This window comes from Nannospalax galili, unplaced genomic scaffold, assembly GCF_000622305.1.
Source record: "Nannospalax galili isolate Female #2095 unplaced genomic scaffold, S.galili_v1.0 scaffold77, whole genome shotgun sequence".
Taxonomy (NCBI): Eukaryota; Metazoa; Chordata; class Mammalia; order Rodentia; family Spalacidae; genus Nannospalax; species Nannospalax galili.
The window spans coordinates 1,311,369-1,324,357 of NW_008341457.1; the positions used below are offsets into that span (position 1 = coordinate 1,311,369).

General features: G+C 56.8%; 1 protein-coding gene across 11 annotated transcripts in view; it reads left to right on the top strand.

The window, feature by feature from the left end:
* The window catches only part of Ptprs (protein tyrosine phosphatase receptor type S), a 70,715-nt gene that overhangs the window by 16,231 nt on the left and 41,495 nt on the right, over positions 1 to 12,989 (top strand). For 10 of the 11 annotated variants that reach the window (XM_029565310.1, XM_029565312.1, XM_029565314.1 and 7 more), the window contains exons 1-4: positions 1,841 to 1,959; positions 6,379 to 6,557; positions 9,992 to 10,137; positions 10,709 to 10,850. In XM_029565310.1, coding sequence (XP_029421170.1) covers positions 6,467 to 6,557; positions 9,992 to 10,137; positions 10,709 to 10,850 — 379 coding nt within the window. In that variant the 5' untranslated portion in view covers positions 1,841 to 1,959; positions 6,379 to 6,466. Of the gene's footprint in view, positions 1 to 1,840; positions 1,960 to 6,378; positions 6,558 to 9,991; positions 10,138 to 10,708; positions 10,851 to 12,989 lie in introns of those variants that run through there. The other variant, XM_008836955.2, reaches the window with a different exon arrangement.

The following is a 12,989-nucleotide window of genomic DNA, read 5'->3' on the forward strand; positions in this document are numbered from 1 at the left end:
GTCTTATGTACCTCAGGTTGGCCTTGAACTCACTACACAATGGCATTTAAACACAAGTTATCTTCTGTGTGTCTGTCCCCTTCAATGTTCAGTCTGCCACACTGGGTGGCAGGTGACCCCAGGCTGGGCTGGTGGGTTTTCAGGCCCTGCTCTGCACCCAGATAGATCAGAGGGGCTTTCAAGTCATGGTGAATCATTCCGGGTTGTGTGGCTATAGCTGTTGGTGTTTTATGGGCGTGGGCCTCAGCCTCTGCATGACCCTTGAAGCTCTTGCTGGTTACTCCTCTGTGGCATGTCCCCCACTTTGTTCTTTGGAGCACTGGGTGCTGATGGGGTACAGGTTCTTGGGGCCTTTAGAAGCAGCCCATAGGACAGGCTGTTTGCTGGCTTCCTGCACAGAGCTGGGTTCATGGCCCCGGGTTGGCTCTGCTCCTGATGACACCTGGTATTTTTGTCCTGGATGGGGGCGGGCGTCCGTGCAAGTCCTCGGGCCTCCCCCATTCCACCCAGCAGTCTTGAAGCCTGTATCCCTGGGCATCAGGCCTTGTGATTGGCTGCATCTGCAGCGTCCAGGCCCCCTCCTCGCCGTGGATCGGGTGTCACTGGCCCGCCAGCATCTGTTTCCAATCTGGCCTGCGCCCCTCCCCCTCCTCTGCGCCGTGTTGGGACGTAGGCTCTGACTGCTGAGTCCCAACTTGCAGACGCCAGGGGACCCGGGATGGAGGACCTTGTCCAGAGGGCCAGGCGGGCGTTGGCTGGGGACTCTGGCCTCAGACCCAGCCCCACTGCTACATCAGTTGCCGTGGCTACCGTGCAGCGCTGGGAACCAGACAGGGATACATGCTGGGGACGCAGGGCTGCCTCCATCTCCCCCAGCGCCTACAGCTGGGGCTCCCTGGGGTCCCCTCGCCTCACTTCCAACCAGAGCCCGGCCCCCAGTCCTGCTTCCATCTTCAGAAGCCCCGCCCCCGCCCCAGGAGTTCCCTCCGGGTCCTTGAAAGTCCTGCCCCCGCCTCTGAGCAGCCCCGCCCAGTCCCTGAAAGCTCCGCCCCTTGCCAGTCAAGCTCAGAATCCCCACAAGTACCCTGGACGTCAGATCTCTGTCCCGGAAGTCCTGGTGCCCCCTCAGCTCCATTCCTGGTCAGTGAGCCTCTGAAACAACATTTCCAACTGCCGGCGGAAGCCCCGCCCCTGAGAAGCCCGCCCCTAGTCCTCCCGTGGAAAGCCTGGGCCTCTCCTCGGCCTTTGCCAGCATGCCTGGGGTCCCGCCCCCACCCAGCCTTCCTCGGAAGCCCCAGCTTTCCCACCCCTGGAAATCTGTGCCACCTGCCTGACTCTCCGAAGCCCCGCCCCAGCCAGCCTTGAGGCCCCGCCCCCTATCCCGACCCGGGGAAGCCTTGGCCTCTCCGAAGCCCCGCCCCCAGCCGCCCGCCTCATAAGCCCAGTCTCCAGTCAGCGCTCGGAAGCCAGGTCCACAGCCCCGCCCCTGGGAAGCTTGGTCTCTCTAGCCCCGCCCCCACCTTTCCCTCCGCGAGTGGCCGAGGACTGCGAGGCGCCGCCCCCAGACAGCCTGCCTTAGAAACTCCGCCCCAGCAGCTCCCCGCCCCTCGAGTTCTCTGCCAGGAGCCTACCAGCCTCTGGGAAGCTTTGGCCCCTCTCCAGCCCAGTCCCCATTTCTCTCCCCAGAATCTGCCCTTGGCCTGTCAGCGCGAGGCCCCGCCCCCAGTCAGCCTGCCTCGGAAGCCCCGCCCCCACACCGCCTGGAATCTCTCTGGCCCAGCCACCCCTCCCCCGAGGCTCTGCCCGGCCCCTGCGAGGCCCCGCCCCAAACCAAAGGCCTCGCCCCCAAGCAGAGCGCTGGGCTGAGGCCTGTGGAGTCTCGCGCGCTGCGCTCGAGGCAGACACGGCGAGTCGCCTGCGGGGCGCAGCGAACGGCGCAGCCCGGGTCTCGGAGCCACGGTGAGTCGCCCTGGCCTCGCCGAATCCGGGCCACGTCCCGCCCGGCCTTCGTCACGGTCCTCGCACCCCCCACGGAACCAAGGGACCCCGCTTCCTTGCGCGCCGAGCCTCGGGGGCGACTGGGCGTGATCGGAGTCGCTCGGACATCTTCGGAGGCGCTCAGTGGCGCCGCGGCCCCCGCCCGCGCCCAGCCCTGCACTTGGCTCGGGTCCAGACCCGTTATTGCTCCGCGCGGCCCCTCCCCCACCTGGGGCGGAGCTGGCGCGCTGACAGGGGGCGGGGCCTGCAGACCGCGTTGGGGACTGGTGGGGGAGGGGACCTCCCGGGATCCCCGAGGTTTAGGAACCTCCCCTGGAGCGCTTCGGGGGACTCGTGCACCCCGAGCTCCATCTGCGTCTCGCGTGCATCCTGGGGACCTTCCTAAAGGGGGGGGCATCGGGACCCCTGGGGTCCCTGGGGTCCAGGGAGGCTCTGCTGCCTGTGTAGGCCACTCCCCCTGCCACCCCCGCGTCCCTGCCTGGTCCCCTCCATCTTCACACGCCTGGACGCCCGGGCTTGCTGACCCTCCTGCCCAGCCGGCCTTCCCTCTCCCACCCTCCCAGAACCCCATGCAGAAGTTGCACCGGCATCCTACCCCACTTTAGGCTCTCCTGCTGTACAGCTGGACTGTGCAGCCTCAGTTTCCCCCTCTACTGCTGCAGGAACATCAGGCAGGACACCGGGAGTGTAAAGGAAGCAGGTATTTTGTTTCGGCCTGGTCCAGTGGACTCAAGCCTCAAAATCTGCACCCCAAAGACAAGTGGCACTGGATTACAGTGAGAAGGAAACTGATGTATTGATTGCCTATCAGAAAAGTCCTAAAACCAGCCAAATTATTATAAATTTAGAAAAATATGCTAAAAACATTCCCTGTCTGAAAGTCATCGAGGTCTCTTGAGACCAACAGAACTGAGGAAGTTTCATCAGGACACAAGGCCAGTGGTTCTAGCTACTGTGTCAGCGCTCTGACCACACACTTGTCAGCTGAACCTTGCTGACAGAGAGAAAACAAGGATTAAAATCCATATTTTCATTAAATATTCCATCAGGCTTCATATCACTAGAACAAAAGAGTATCACGATTATAGCATCTCATGAGGCCCAGGTATGCAGTAGGTGACTCATGCATGCACAGTTTTGTCTTGTGGTGTGGGAAATGGGAGCAAGGTTGGGAAGTTGGATTGTGGCCAGCTCCCTGATGAAGCCTGGGGTGTCCAGGGTGATGACCTAGAGGGACATCTGTGGAGGAGTGTGGGGCTGAGGTTTGGTGGGGAGCTGGGAAAGGTGTGCAACCTGGAAGGAATGGCATGCAAAAGCAGGGATGTGCAGAGGCTAAGGGTGGGAGACCACGTTTGAGTGGATGCAGACCAGAACTGTGGAGAGTCCTGGAGTGAAGGAAGAATGGAAAGGCATGGAGACCAAGCTGGGGTTGGGGGTGCATCTTAAGGTTTGTATAGGGGAAGGGAGCATCAAGTGGGGCCCCAGATCATTGAATCATTGGATCATGTGTAGTTCAGGAGCTCATGAGAAGAGGAAATGGTTGAAGGACCGTGGAGTCTTAACTTCTCTGTTGAAGCTGACACAGAGGTGGCCAGGCGCAAGGGGGGCAGCCAGGGAAGGTGGGGTCCCAGCCGGGCCTGGCCCTTTAGGGCTGACACCCACCGCTCTGAGCTTCAGTTTCCTCATGTGTCAAGCAGCAGGAGTCATAGCAGTAGCATTAGGTGGGACTGGCTTCGCTCTGGGGCTGGACTTGTCTCACATTTCATCACACCCTGGCCTTGGGGACCCTGAGCTTTCCTGTTCCCCCAGGCAGATGTGTTGTCTGTTAAAGGCAGGTTTGGGTTCTGGGAAGGCGTGGACACCCCCCCTCCCCCAGCCAGACCATTTCCCAGGGGCATGGAGTTGCCCACAACTGCAGGAATGGCCTAGGGTGCTCCAACCTCAGGCCCCAGGGCAGCCTAGGAGAGGTGGGGAGTGCAGGAGGAGGGTGCAGGCCCGAGCTGGATTGGATCCTCCCCTCAGCCCCCTCCCTGCACCACAGGTGAGTTGAGAATGGGATGCAGATTTCCCTGACTGTCAGGGGCTCTGGCTCCCTACGATGGCCAGCAGAGCTGGGGGAGGCATCACTGGCACGAGAAGACCCTGCCTTGTGAGGGTGACACAGAGCCCGGTGTCACCCAGTCCAGCTTATAATCACCCTTTTATGTTGCTGGACCTCGTGGGCACACAAAGCTCAGGACCATGTGACCTGCCACCCAGCATCTGCTTGTCCCCTGTGAGCACAGCGTGGGAGCCCCGGGAGGCAACCTGAGAGCATCCAGGCCCCCACCCAAGCTCATGCCCCAGCTAGGGCAGCCTCTGGAAGCCCCAGTTCTTCCTCCAGCCTCTGTGCAAAGCACATGGGACCAGATGTCCTGAAGAAAGGTGTGACTTAGTCGATGGGTGGGGATGAGGGTCAGGAGCCATGCTAATGATGGCAGTACTAAGTCCAGGCATGTGTGCAAAGTCCCCTGGGCAGAGGACACAGTCATGCAAAGGTCCTGGAGTAGAGGACAGAAACTGTTCAAAGGCCTCAGGACAGAGAACACAACTGTACAAAGGTCCAGGCAACCATGCTGGCCAGGTTGGGGGTGATAGGATGGTTCTTGCCTTTTTGGGGGACCCAGGGCCATCTTGGATAAGTCCTTCAGGGAGGACTAGGGTATAACAGACCTGGAACTTCCTGTTTGTAGGGGTTTTCTGTGGTCTTCCTCAGTTATTCTGTCTGTTCCTGTGATCCCATGTCCGCAGCAGGCCTAGGGGCAGGCAACTTGGGATCCTGAGGGTGGGACTGGAGTGGCCTTCTTTATTAGCTGGGCAGGGCTAGAACCTCCCGTCCACATGCCCCAGGTGGACATTACCCAGGTGACCCCCCCAGGCCTCGTAGGGTTTGGGGTATGGTGGCCATGGTCAGCCTGTCTCGTGGGGTTTGGGGTATGGTGGCCATGGTCAGCCCGTCTCGTGGGGTTTGGGGTACGGTGGCCATGGTCAGCCCGTCTTGTGATCCTTCCTGTCCCTACCCTCCATCCTGTGTCTTAGGGGCCCAGGGTACATCTGTCCACCTGCTCGCAGTGGTGTGTGCAGTCTCTGTGGGGGCCGGGGGGCATTGCCTGTCATGTTTGTGGGGGTCTTGGTCAGGGTCACCCAGAGAGGCAGAGAGGCACTATGCTGGATAGCTTCAGTGTCAACTTGACACCCCTGGGTTGGGGGAGCCTCAGTTGGGGAATTTCCTTCATTGGAGTGGCCTGTGGCCATGTCTGTGGGGCGTCTTCTTGATTGTTGAGTGATGTGGGAGGGCCCAGCCCACTGTGGGTGGTGCCACCCTTGGGCAGGTGGGCCTGTGTTGTATACGTAAGCAGGCTGAGCAGGGGCCAGGGGAGCAAGTCAGTAAGCAGTATTCCTCCATGGCCTGTGCTCCAGCTCCTGCCTCCAGGTTCCTGCCCTGAATTCCTAATTGTAACCTGGGAGATGTAAGCTAAATAAACCCTTTCCTCCACAAGTTGGTACTGGTCAGTGTTTTGTCACAGCGATGGAGAACAGACCAGGACAGGCACTGAGGAGTGTGGTGTGCACTGCCTGCTTGGCCCTGCCCCGCCTACACCAACCTCACCTGTCCGGTCTCACTCCAGTGTTCCTCTGAGGCCTCAGCTTGTGGACTATGTGCAGACCTACTTCATGGCCTGCGTGAGGAAGTCGGGGCTTCCTTATCTCAGAAATTTGACTGTGTGTCTCTGGTCTGTGTACCTGTGGTCTGACTGTGTGCTTATCTCCAGCCCCATCTTCAGCCTTTCCCTTCTGTGACCCCTCTCTGCCCTGCGCCGTGACCCAGTCACCACAGGCCCTGCCATTGCCTGGAGCCATCCTGGGCGAGGCGACCACAGTGGGGTATTTTGGGAGACAAAAATCACAGGGTCACCCTTTAATTATGAACTGTCTCCTCCCTGTGGTCACAGCTGGGACCCCTCCCTGTTGCCATCTTCCTTGTACCCCAGTCTCTGTGCTGGCTTTAGGTAGGGGGAGCTTTGGGGTTCAGGACACAGGCCAGTCCTGGGTTCAAGGTGTGCCTGCATGTGGTTACAGGGAAACCCCATCTCAAAAAGACAAAAAAAGCTGAATGGCTCTGGCTGTCACTGTGGGGATACTTGTCCCTGTCCTGAAGGTTCTGTCCCGTGCCCTCCTGAGTCCTCCACTTCCTAATCCCGTCTTCTTCCACCTGTGAGTTTCCAAGGCACACACTGCATGGACCTGGCACTTTCTCTGCCCATCTCCCCATGACCACCCTGCCCTTCCAGGGAGGTTCTGGGTCCTACATGCAGCTCCCCTGCTTGACTGTCTCCACAGACACTGTGCCTGCTGAAGGCCTGCCGTGTCTCCCTGAGGCTTGGGGGGACCGTCCCCTGCCAGGGAGGAGGCCAAGGCCAAGACAAGCATGGCCACTGCCTGGAATCCCAACATGGTGACCCTGCTGGGTCCCCTGGGCTTGTTCCTGCTCTTGCTGGCCGGAGGAGGCGCTGCAGAAGGTAAGAGGCAGCATGGAGACAGGTTGCATGTTCCCTGGTGTGTGTCTGTTTCTGGGTATGCATGGGAATACTTCTACACCCCAGGACTTCCCTGCTGTACCAAACACAGGAGAGCTCTGGGGGCTGGACATCAGCAATGACGTTGCTCAGAGAGTAACAGTAAGTTGAGCCTTCAGGGCTGAGCACACCAGGGAGAGCCAGGATAGGCTTTGCAGGACAGGACACAGGTGCTGGGGTTTTGTGTGTGTATAGGCGTTTGCTGGCATTGATGGAGTTGATGGACCACAGGAAGGCCTAGAAATAAAAGAGGTCAGTGTAGCTTAAAGATGGACAAAACAGTATTTTTTCCTACTGTTAAGATGAAGACTCTGGGGAGTTCAGGTTTGGCCTGACACCAAGACCCCGTCCTCTTATGAGAGACTAGCCAGTGAGAGGCCTTGGAGGGAGTAGAAGGGCTGTCCCTGTTGCTCCCCATGCTGAGACTTGGGACTTGTTTGTTTTTGTGGTACTCAGGACAAAGAGATGGCTTCTGGAAAGAGCTTGTGCAAAGGTCCTGGGGCAGAGACACAGCTGTGCAAAGGCCCTGGGGCAGGATGGAGCCTGGGGAGTTGAAGGAACAGCAAGGAAGCCCTTGTATCTGGAGCAGAGCAAGTGAGGGGCGGGGTGGGGGCAGTAGGGAGGATAGGGCAGGACCCTCTGGGCTGAAGAGAGGGTATGTGAGCTTTTGACCCTGAGGGAAGTAGGAGCCATGGGGGGTCATGTGCAGAGGAGGGAACTGCTGGTGTGCACAGGTACCCCCTGGCTGCTGGGGGCTCCAGGACAGGTGCTGGGGACTAGGGAGATGGAGTGAGCTGGTCTGAGTGGCCAGGGACAGTGTAGCCCAGGATGAGCCCCCAGCATAGCCGATGTGCTTGCTCATGGCTGCATGTAGTTATCTGTTTTTTACTGTGGGTGATAATATCACAGAGATTTGAACGCAGGTCTTTTTGTCTAAGACTGGGGTGTGGGATGCCAGAAAGTGTATATAGCTGGTGTCCCTTCACGGGCACTCAGGAGCCATGGGAACCATGGCTGGCTCTGGCAGCTTTGACAGAGGTGACTGTGGGTGGATGCAGGGCAGCTTCTCAGGCTGCCATAGGGCTGACCTGGGGGAGGAGGGGTGTGGGGGAGCCAGTGCAAGTGGGTCCCAGGCTCTGGCTGGTCCTAGGCTTTGGCGTTAGATACTTTTATAAACTGAAATGGAAAACAGAAGCCAAGCAGCCTCCACAGCTTCTGCATGACTCCATCTCCACTCTGAGCTTCAGTCTCTTAAGAGATGGGGGCATCAAGTCCCCTTCATCCTGGGTGCATTGTGGGAGCCCCTGGTCTGCCCTCATGGGCCCTGAGGTGGTTTTTCTCTTTTGGAACATAGATGGGGCTGGTGTGTGCACTAAGCCAATTCTGGGAACTTCGGGAGATTTTATAAGTTGCCTGCCAAGGCAGAGCCAACTCTGTGGGGCAGGCCAGGGTTCCAGGGCCCACCTGGGTAGGTGTCAGCACAGGGGCCAGGGACATCCCGTCAAGTGTCCCTGCAGGAGTTAACAGGAGCAGGGCCACTCGGAAGGGGAGGGGAGGGGAAGCTGCTCAGTGCTCTGGGGAAGGGTCTGCTCTGTTTATAGCCGTGAAGGAAGGTAGTTGGAGAGATGCTGGGTCCTGTAAATGGCAGAAACATTCCAGAAGATTGTGGCAGAGTCCGTGGGCCCTTGCCCTCCATCAACCCACTGTTGCTTGCCTGTGTTGATCAGTGTTGAGTGCTCACCCTCTGCCTCTCTCAGTGTTTTGTCAGCTTGTTTGTTTTAGACAGGGTCTCCCTGTAGCCCCAGCTGGTCAGGAACTCACCATGTAGCCCAGGCTGGCCTCAGTGTCACAGAGATCCACCTGTCTCTGCCTCCCAAGTACTGGGATTAAAGATGTGTGCCATTATGCCCAACTTTTTTTGTTGTTGCTGTTTCCTTTTCTCTTTTGTGTGTGAGTGCACCTGTGCATGCCATGCTCTTGGAGGCTGAAGAGGCATCAGATCCCTAGAGCTGAAGTTACAGACAGTTGTTAGCTACCATGTGGGTGCTGGGATTTGAACTCAGGTCCTCTGCAAGAACAGCCAGTGCTCTTAAGCACTGAGACAGCTCTCTAGCCCCTAAACTATCACTTATGAAAACTCTCAGGTGTGCAGGCTGCTTCCCCCGGCCCATGGAGCTCTGTTGCAGCTCTCCCCATCTGGTATCTGCCGAGGGGTATCCCTGGGGGTGACAAGGTGACACAAAGCAGCCAGTGAGGACACGGACAGAGCTCACCACCCCTCCTGCCACAGGAGGCAGAGCCAGCAAAGCACAGTCAGGACTGCAGCTGGGCGCTGAGAGGCATCCTCAGACTTGTCCAGCCAGGCCAGATGAGGCTGTTTAGGTTGGTGGCCAAGCAGACGTATGTGTCTGACCAGGTGCCTTCCCACACCTGACACCCTCTTCTTGCCACTCTCCAGAGCTCTGCATTAGAGTGCTGGCTATAACTCACCTTTTATTTTTTATTATATGTTATTTTTATTTTATGTGTATGAGTGTGTTGTCTGCATATATGTAAGTGCACCCGTGTTATGCAGTGCCTGGAAGAAAGTATCACATCCCCTGGAACTGGAGTTATGGATGGTTGTTAGCCACCATGCGGGTGTTGGGAACCAAACCCAGGTCCTCTGCAAGAGCAGCCAGTGCTCTTAACACACATATACACAAATAAATATAATTTTTTTTGTCTTATTGAGACAGGGTCTCCTTGTAGCCCCAGCTGTCCTGGAACTCACTTTGTAGACCAGGCTGGCCTTGAACACACAGAGATCCGCATGCCTCTGCCTCCCAGGTGCTGGGATTAAAGGCGTGCGCCACCACGTCCAGCCTCCCACTGACTCATTTTTTAAGTTTGTATTTATTTATTGTGTTATTTATTAACTAGTCCATGCATGTGTGTATGCCCATGTGCCACAGTGCATGTGTGGAGATCAGAGGACAACTTTCAGGAGTCGGTTCTCACCTTCTGCTTTGTGAATCCTGGGAAGCAACCTTGGGTGTCAGGCTTGGCTGCAAACCTCTTTACCTGCTGAGCCCTCTTGTCAGCCTTTGACATAGTTTGTGGTCACTCCCCATAAAGAGATTAGGCCGAGTTATGTTGTTCTTATATTTTGGGAGTGATTCATGGTTTAGCAGGTCATCACTAGGGACCCCAGAGTCTCTGAAGGACCCTGAGTCTGGGTGAGTGTGTCGGGCCAGGCTGTGTACATGTGTGTGAAGTGGGGAGGGTGTTCAGGGCCCCAGATGCCCACAGGTGCTCTGGGTGCTGTGGAGGGTTCTGTGGGATCCCAGCCACATGCCAGGATGACCCTCCAACCTCCCCTCCTTCTGAATCCCCAGAGCCACCCAGGTTTATCAAGGAACCCAGAGACCAGATTGGAGTGTCGGGGGGTGTGGCATCGTTTGTGTGCCAGGCCACCGGTGACCCCAAGCCCCGGGTGACTTGGAACAAGAAAGGCAAAAAGGTCAACTCGCAGCGCTTTGAGGTGAGTGGGGGCTCGGCCTGCACCATCCCCCATGCCCTTCTCTCATGTGCTTATCCCCCATGTGCAAGTCCTTTGGTTCCAAGGCCCACTCTGTGCTGTGTCCTGAGGCAGGGCCCTGCTGTCTCTGAGCCTTCACTCATAACACTGCCACATCTAAACACATGTGATCACTCAGAGCTCCTCATCCCTGTAAAGAAAATGTGTGTGCAGCAGCCAGGCTTCAGGCTCAGCTGGATCTAGGCACTCGGTCCATGTCAGGGGGTTCATGTCTCTGTTTCTTTCTCTCTCTCTCTCTCTCTCTCTCTCTCTCTCTCTCTCTCTCTCTCTCTCTCTCTCTCTCTCTCTCCACCTTTTATTCCACATTGAACCCCCACCTTCACATACATCTGCACCTGCACACACATGGACACCTTTCGCTTGTATGTATCCAGGCCCAGGTTTCTGCTCAAACACCCACTTGTCTGGGGTGGCCAGCAGCCCCATCATCACAGAGCATCCCCATGGGGCTCTCCCTCCATAGAGCCCTCTCAGGACTCCAGCCTCACCCTGCCTCTCTGCTGGCCCTCCACAGACCATCGAGTTTGACGAGAGCTCGGGTGCCGTGCTGAGGATCCAGCCGCTGCGCACACCCCGAGACGAGAATGTGTATGAGTGCGTGGCCCAGAACTCGGTTGGGGAGATCACGGTCCATGCCAAGCTCACGGTCCTCCGAGGTACTGGCTCCATGGGCTGCACAGAGGAGGGACAGAGGCCTGGTCAGTAATTCTGACATCTGGCAGATGCTCAATGTTCTGAGGAATTCTCTCTCTGCCTCTTGCCTTTAAAAAAAAAATTATTTCTTTATTTTGGTTTTTTTTCTCCCACATCAACTTAGTCCTTGGTGATATTTTTTGGCCCCCAATTAGCTTGAGTCACAAGTGCCACCCCACCCCCTTCCCAGCTAACTTCTGTGACTCAGAAAAAAATACCAAATAAGTCTGGATCTCACCTGGACCACAGGTGGATTGGTCCCCACAGGTGAGGTTGATGAAAGGCCCCAAAGTGGGTCCAGCTGCCCACTCCCTACCCACACACTTGCCCCACCCCTGTACCCCTGGCTGGTCCTGCTACCGTGTTCTGAGGGGCACTGAGCTTTTTCTTCCATGAAACACTGGACCTTTAACACTAGGGCTGTCTGACTCAAGTTCAAATCCTGAGACTGCCCCTTGGCAGCTTTGTGACCCCAGGCAGGTTCCTGAACCTCTCTGAGCTGAAATTCCCACAATGATCCACATTGTGCTTGTAAGCTGGGAGGCTGCCCTGCACCCTGGACAGATATGCAGGGAGTGTTGAAGTGGCTGGCCTGGAGCCTGGGGAGGAGTGTCTTGGGGTCCCTGGGGCTCCCACACGAAGCTGGGCTGATCAACCAGGCAGCAGACCTGCAGAGCCACCCAGTCCCTCCTTCCCTGTCAAAGATCCTCTGTGTGGTCTGGAAATTCTTCATCATCTGTAACAAGGGGCCCCACATGGGTGGACCTGTCAGTCACAAGGGGGCCCCTCCTCTCTGGATATTTTTTGCCTGACCTTTCCCTGCCACAGATGGGCAGCTAGCTCCTGCTGCCCGATGCCAGCCTATCAGTGCTGCCAGACTTCAGAGCCCATATCACACAGCCATGACACTCTAAACTCTGGGAGTCCAAGAGAAGGCTCTCCTGTCCCCTCGAGCCCCATAGGCCTAGCTCTCCAGCCCTGGGTGGCCCAAGCTGCACCTCCTGCCCCATCTGGGCTGCCATAGCCCTGTCCACGGCACACCTCCACAGTGCTGCTTTAATTAAACTCCAAGGAGTCGGACACAGTGTGGTACTTGGTGAACATTTTTGTTCAACTAGAGGTTCTCTATGGCATCAGGTGGCTGTGCCCTTCCCACTTCCCACTCCCTGGCTGGCCACTGCTGGCCACATACATGCTCAGCAGCTGGGAGCTATGTGGACATGCATAGTAACCTGCTGTGTCTTGGCTCTGTTCCCTGGGGTGGCAGCTTCGTTTTTTTCTTTTTCTTTTATTATTTTTATTTTACGCGTCTGAGTCTTTTGCCTGCATGTATGTAAGTGTGCAGTGCAGTGCCCGCGGAGGCCAGAAGAGGGCGTCAGATCCCCTGGAACTGCAGTTGTTAGCCGCCATGTGGGTGCTGGGAACTGAACCCAGGTCCTCTGCAAGAGCAGCCAGCTCTTCAGCCTTTGGCTTCTTGCCAACCTCCATCCCCCTTCCCCACCTTCAGAATGCTGTCTGTCACTTACTCCCAAACACCTGGGTGTCGCTCCTCTCATGGGTACCTAAGAAGCCAGACTTCTTCCTCCAAATACCAGAGAGTAAAAACGTTTGTCCCCAAAGGCCAAACATTGAAAACCGATTTCAAAGTCTTACCAAGAAACCTGCCCCAGACCACAAGAAAGCAACGTACCTGGGGCCATGTGCCAGTGAAACTTTATTAACACCAACAGGCCAGGCTGCAGTTCAAGGCCATCTTTTCTCTTTGAATGTAGCCAGTTAAAGACATGTCTTGTACTTGGCCGCCATTGGAGGATCCAGTGAGCCCTGTCCTTGGCTCCTGCATCCTGTCCATCCATGGGTAGCACAGGGCCCCTGGCCATGATTCCAACTGTCCCTGTGTTTAGTTCCCCTGTGCCACATGCTGGGGACTCCACAGTGACACACATGTATCTTGACAAAGTGGGTTTGATGATTTGGAGAAGACAGTTGGTTTCTGGGACATTCTAGAGGTGTTATAACAAGTTTGCTGGTTCCGGGGGCTGTTTGGATAAGGGGGCAGAAGTGGGAACAGAGTCCAGTTTGAGGGGTGCACATGGCAGCTG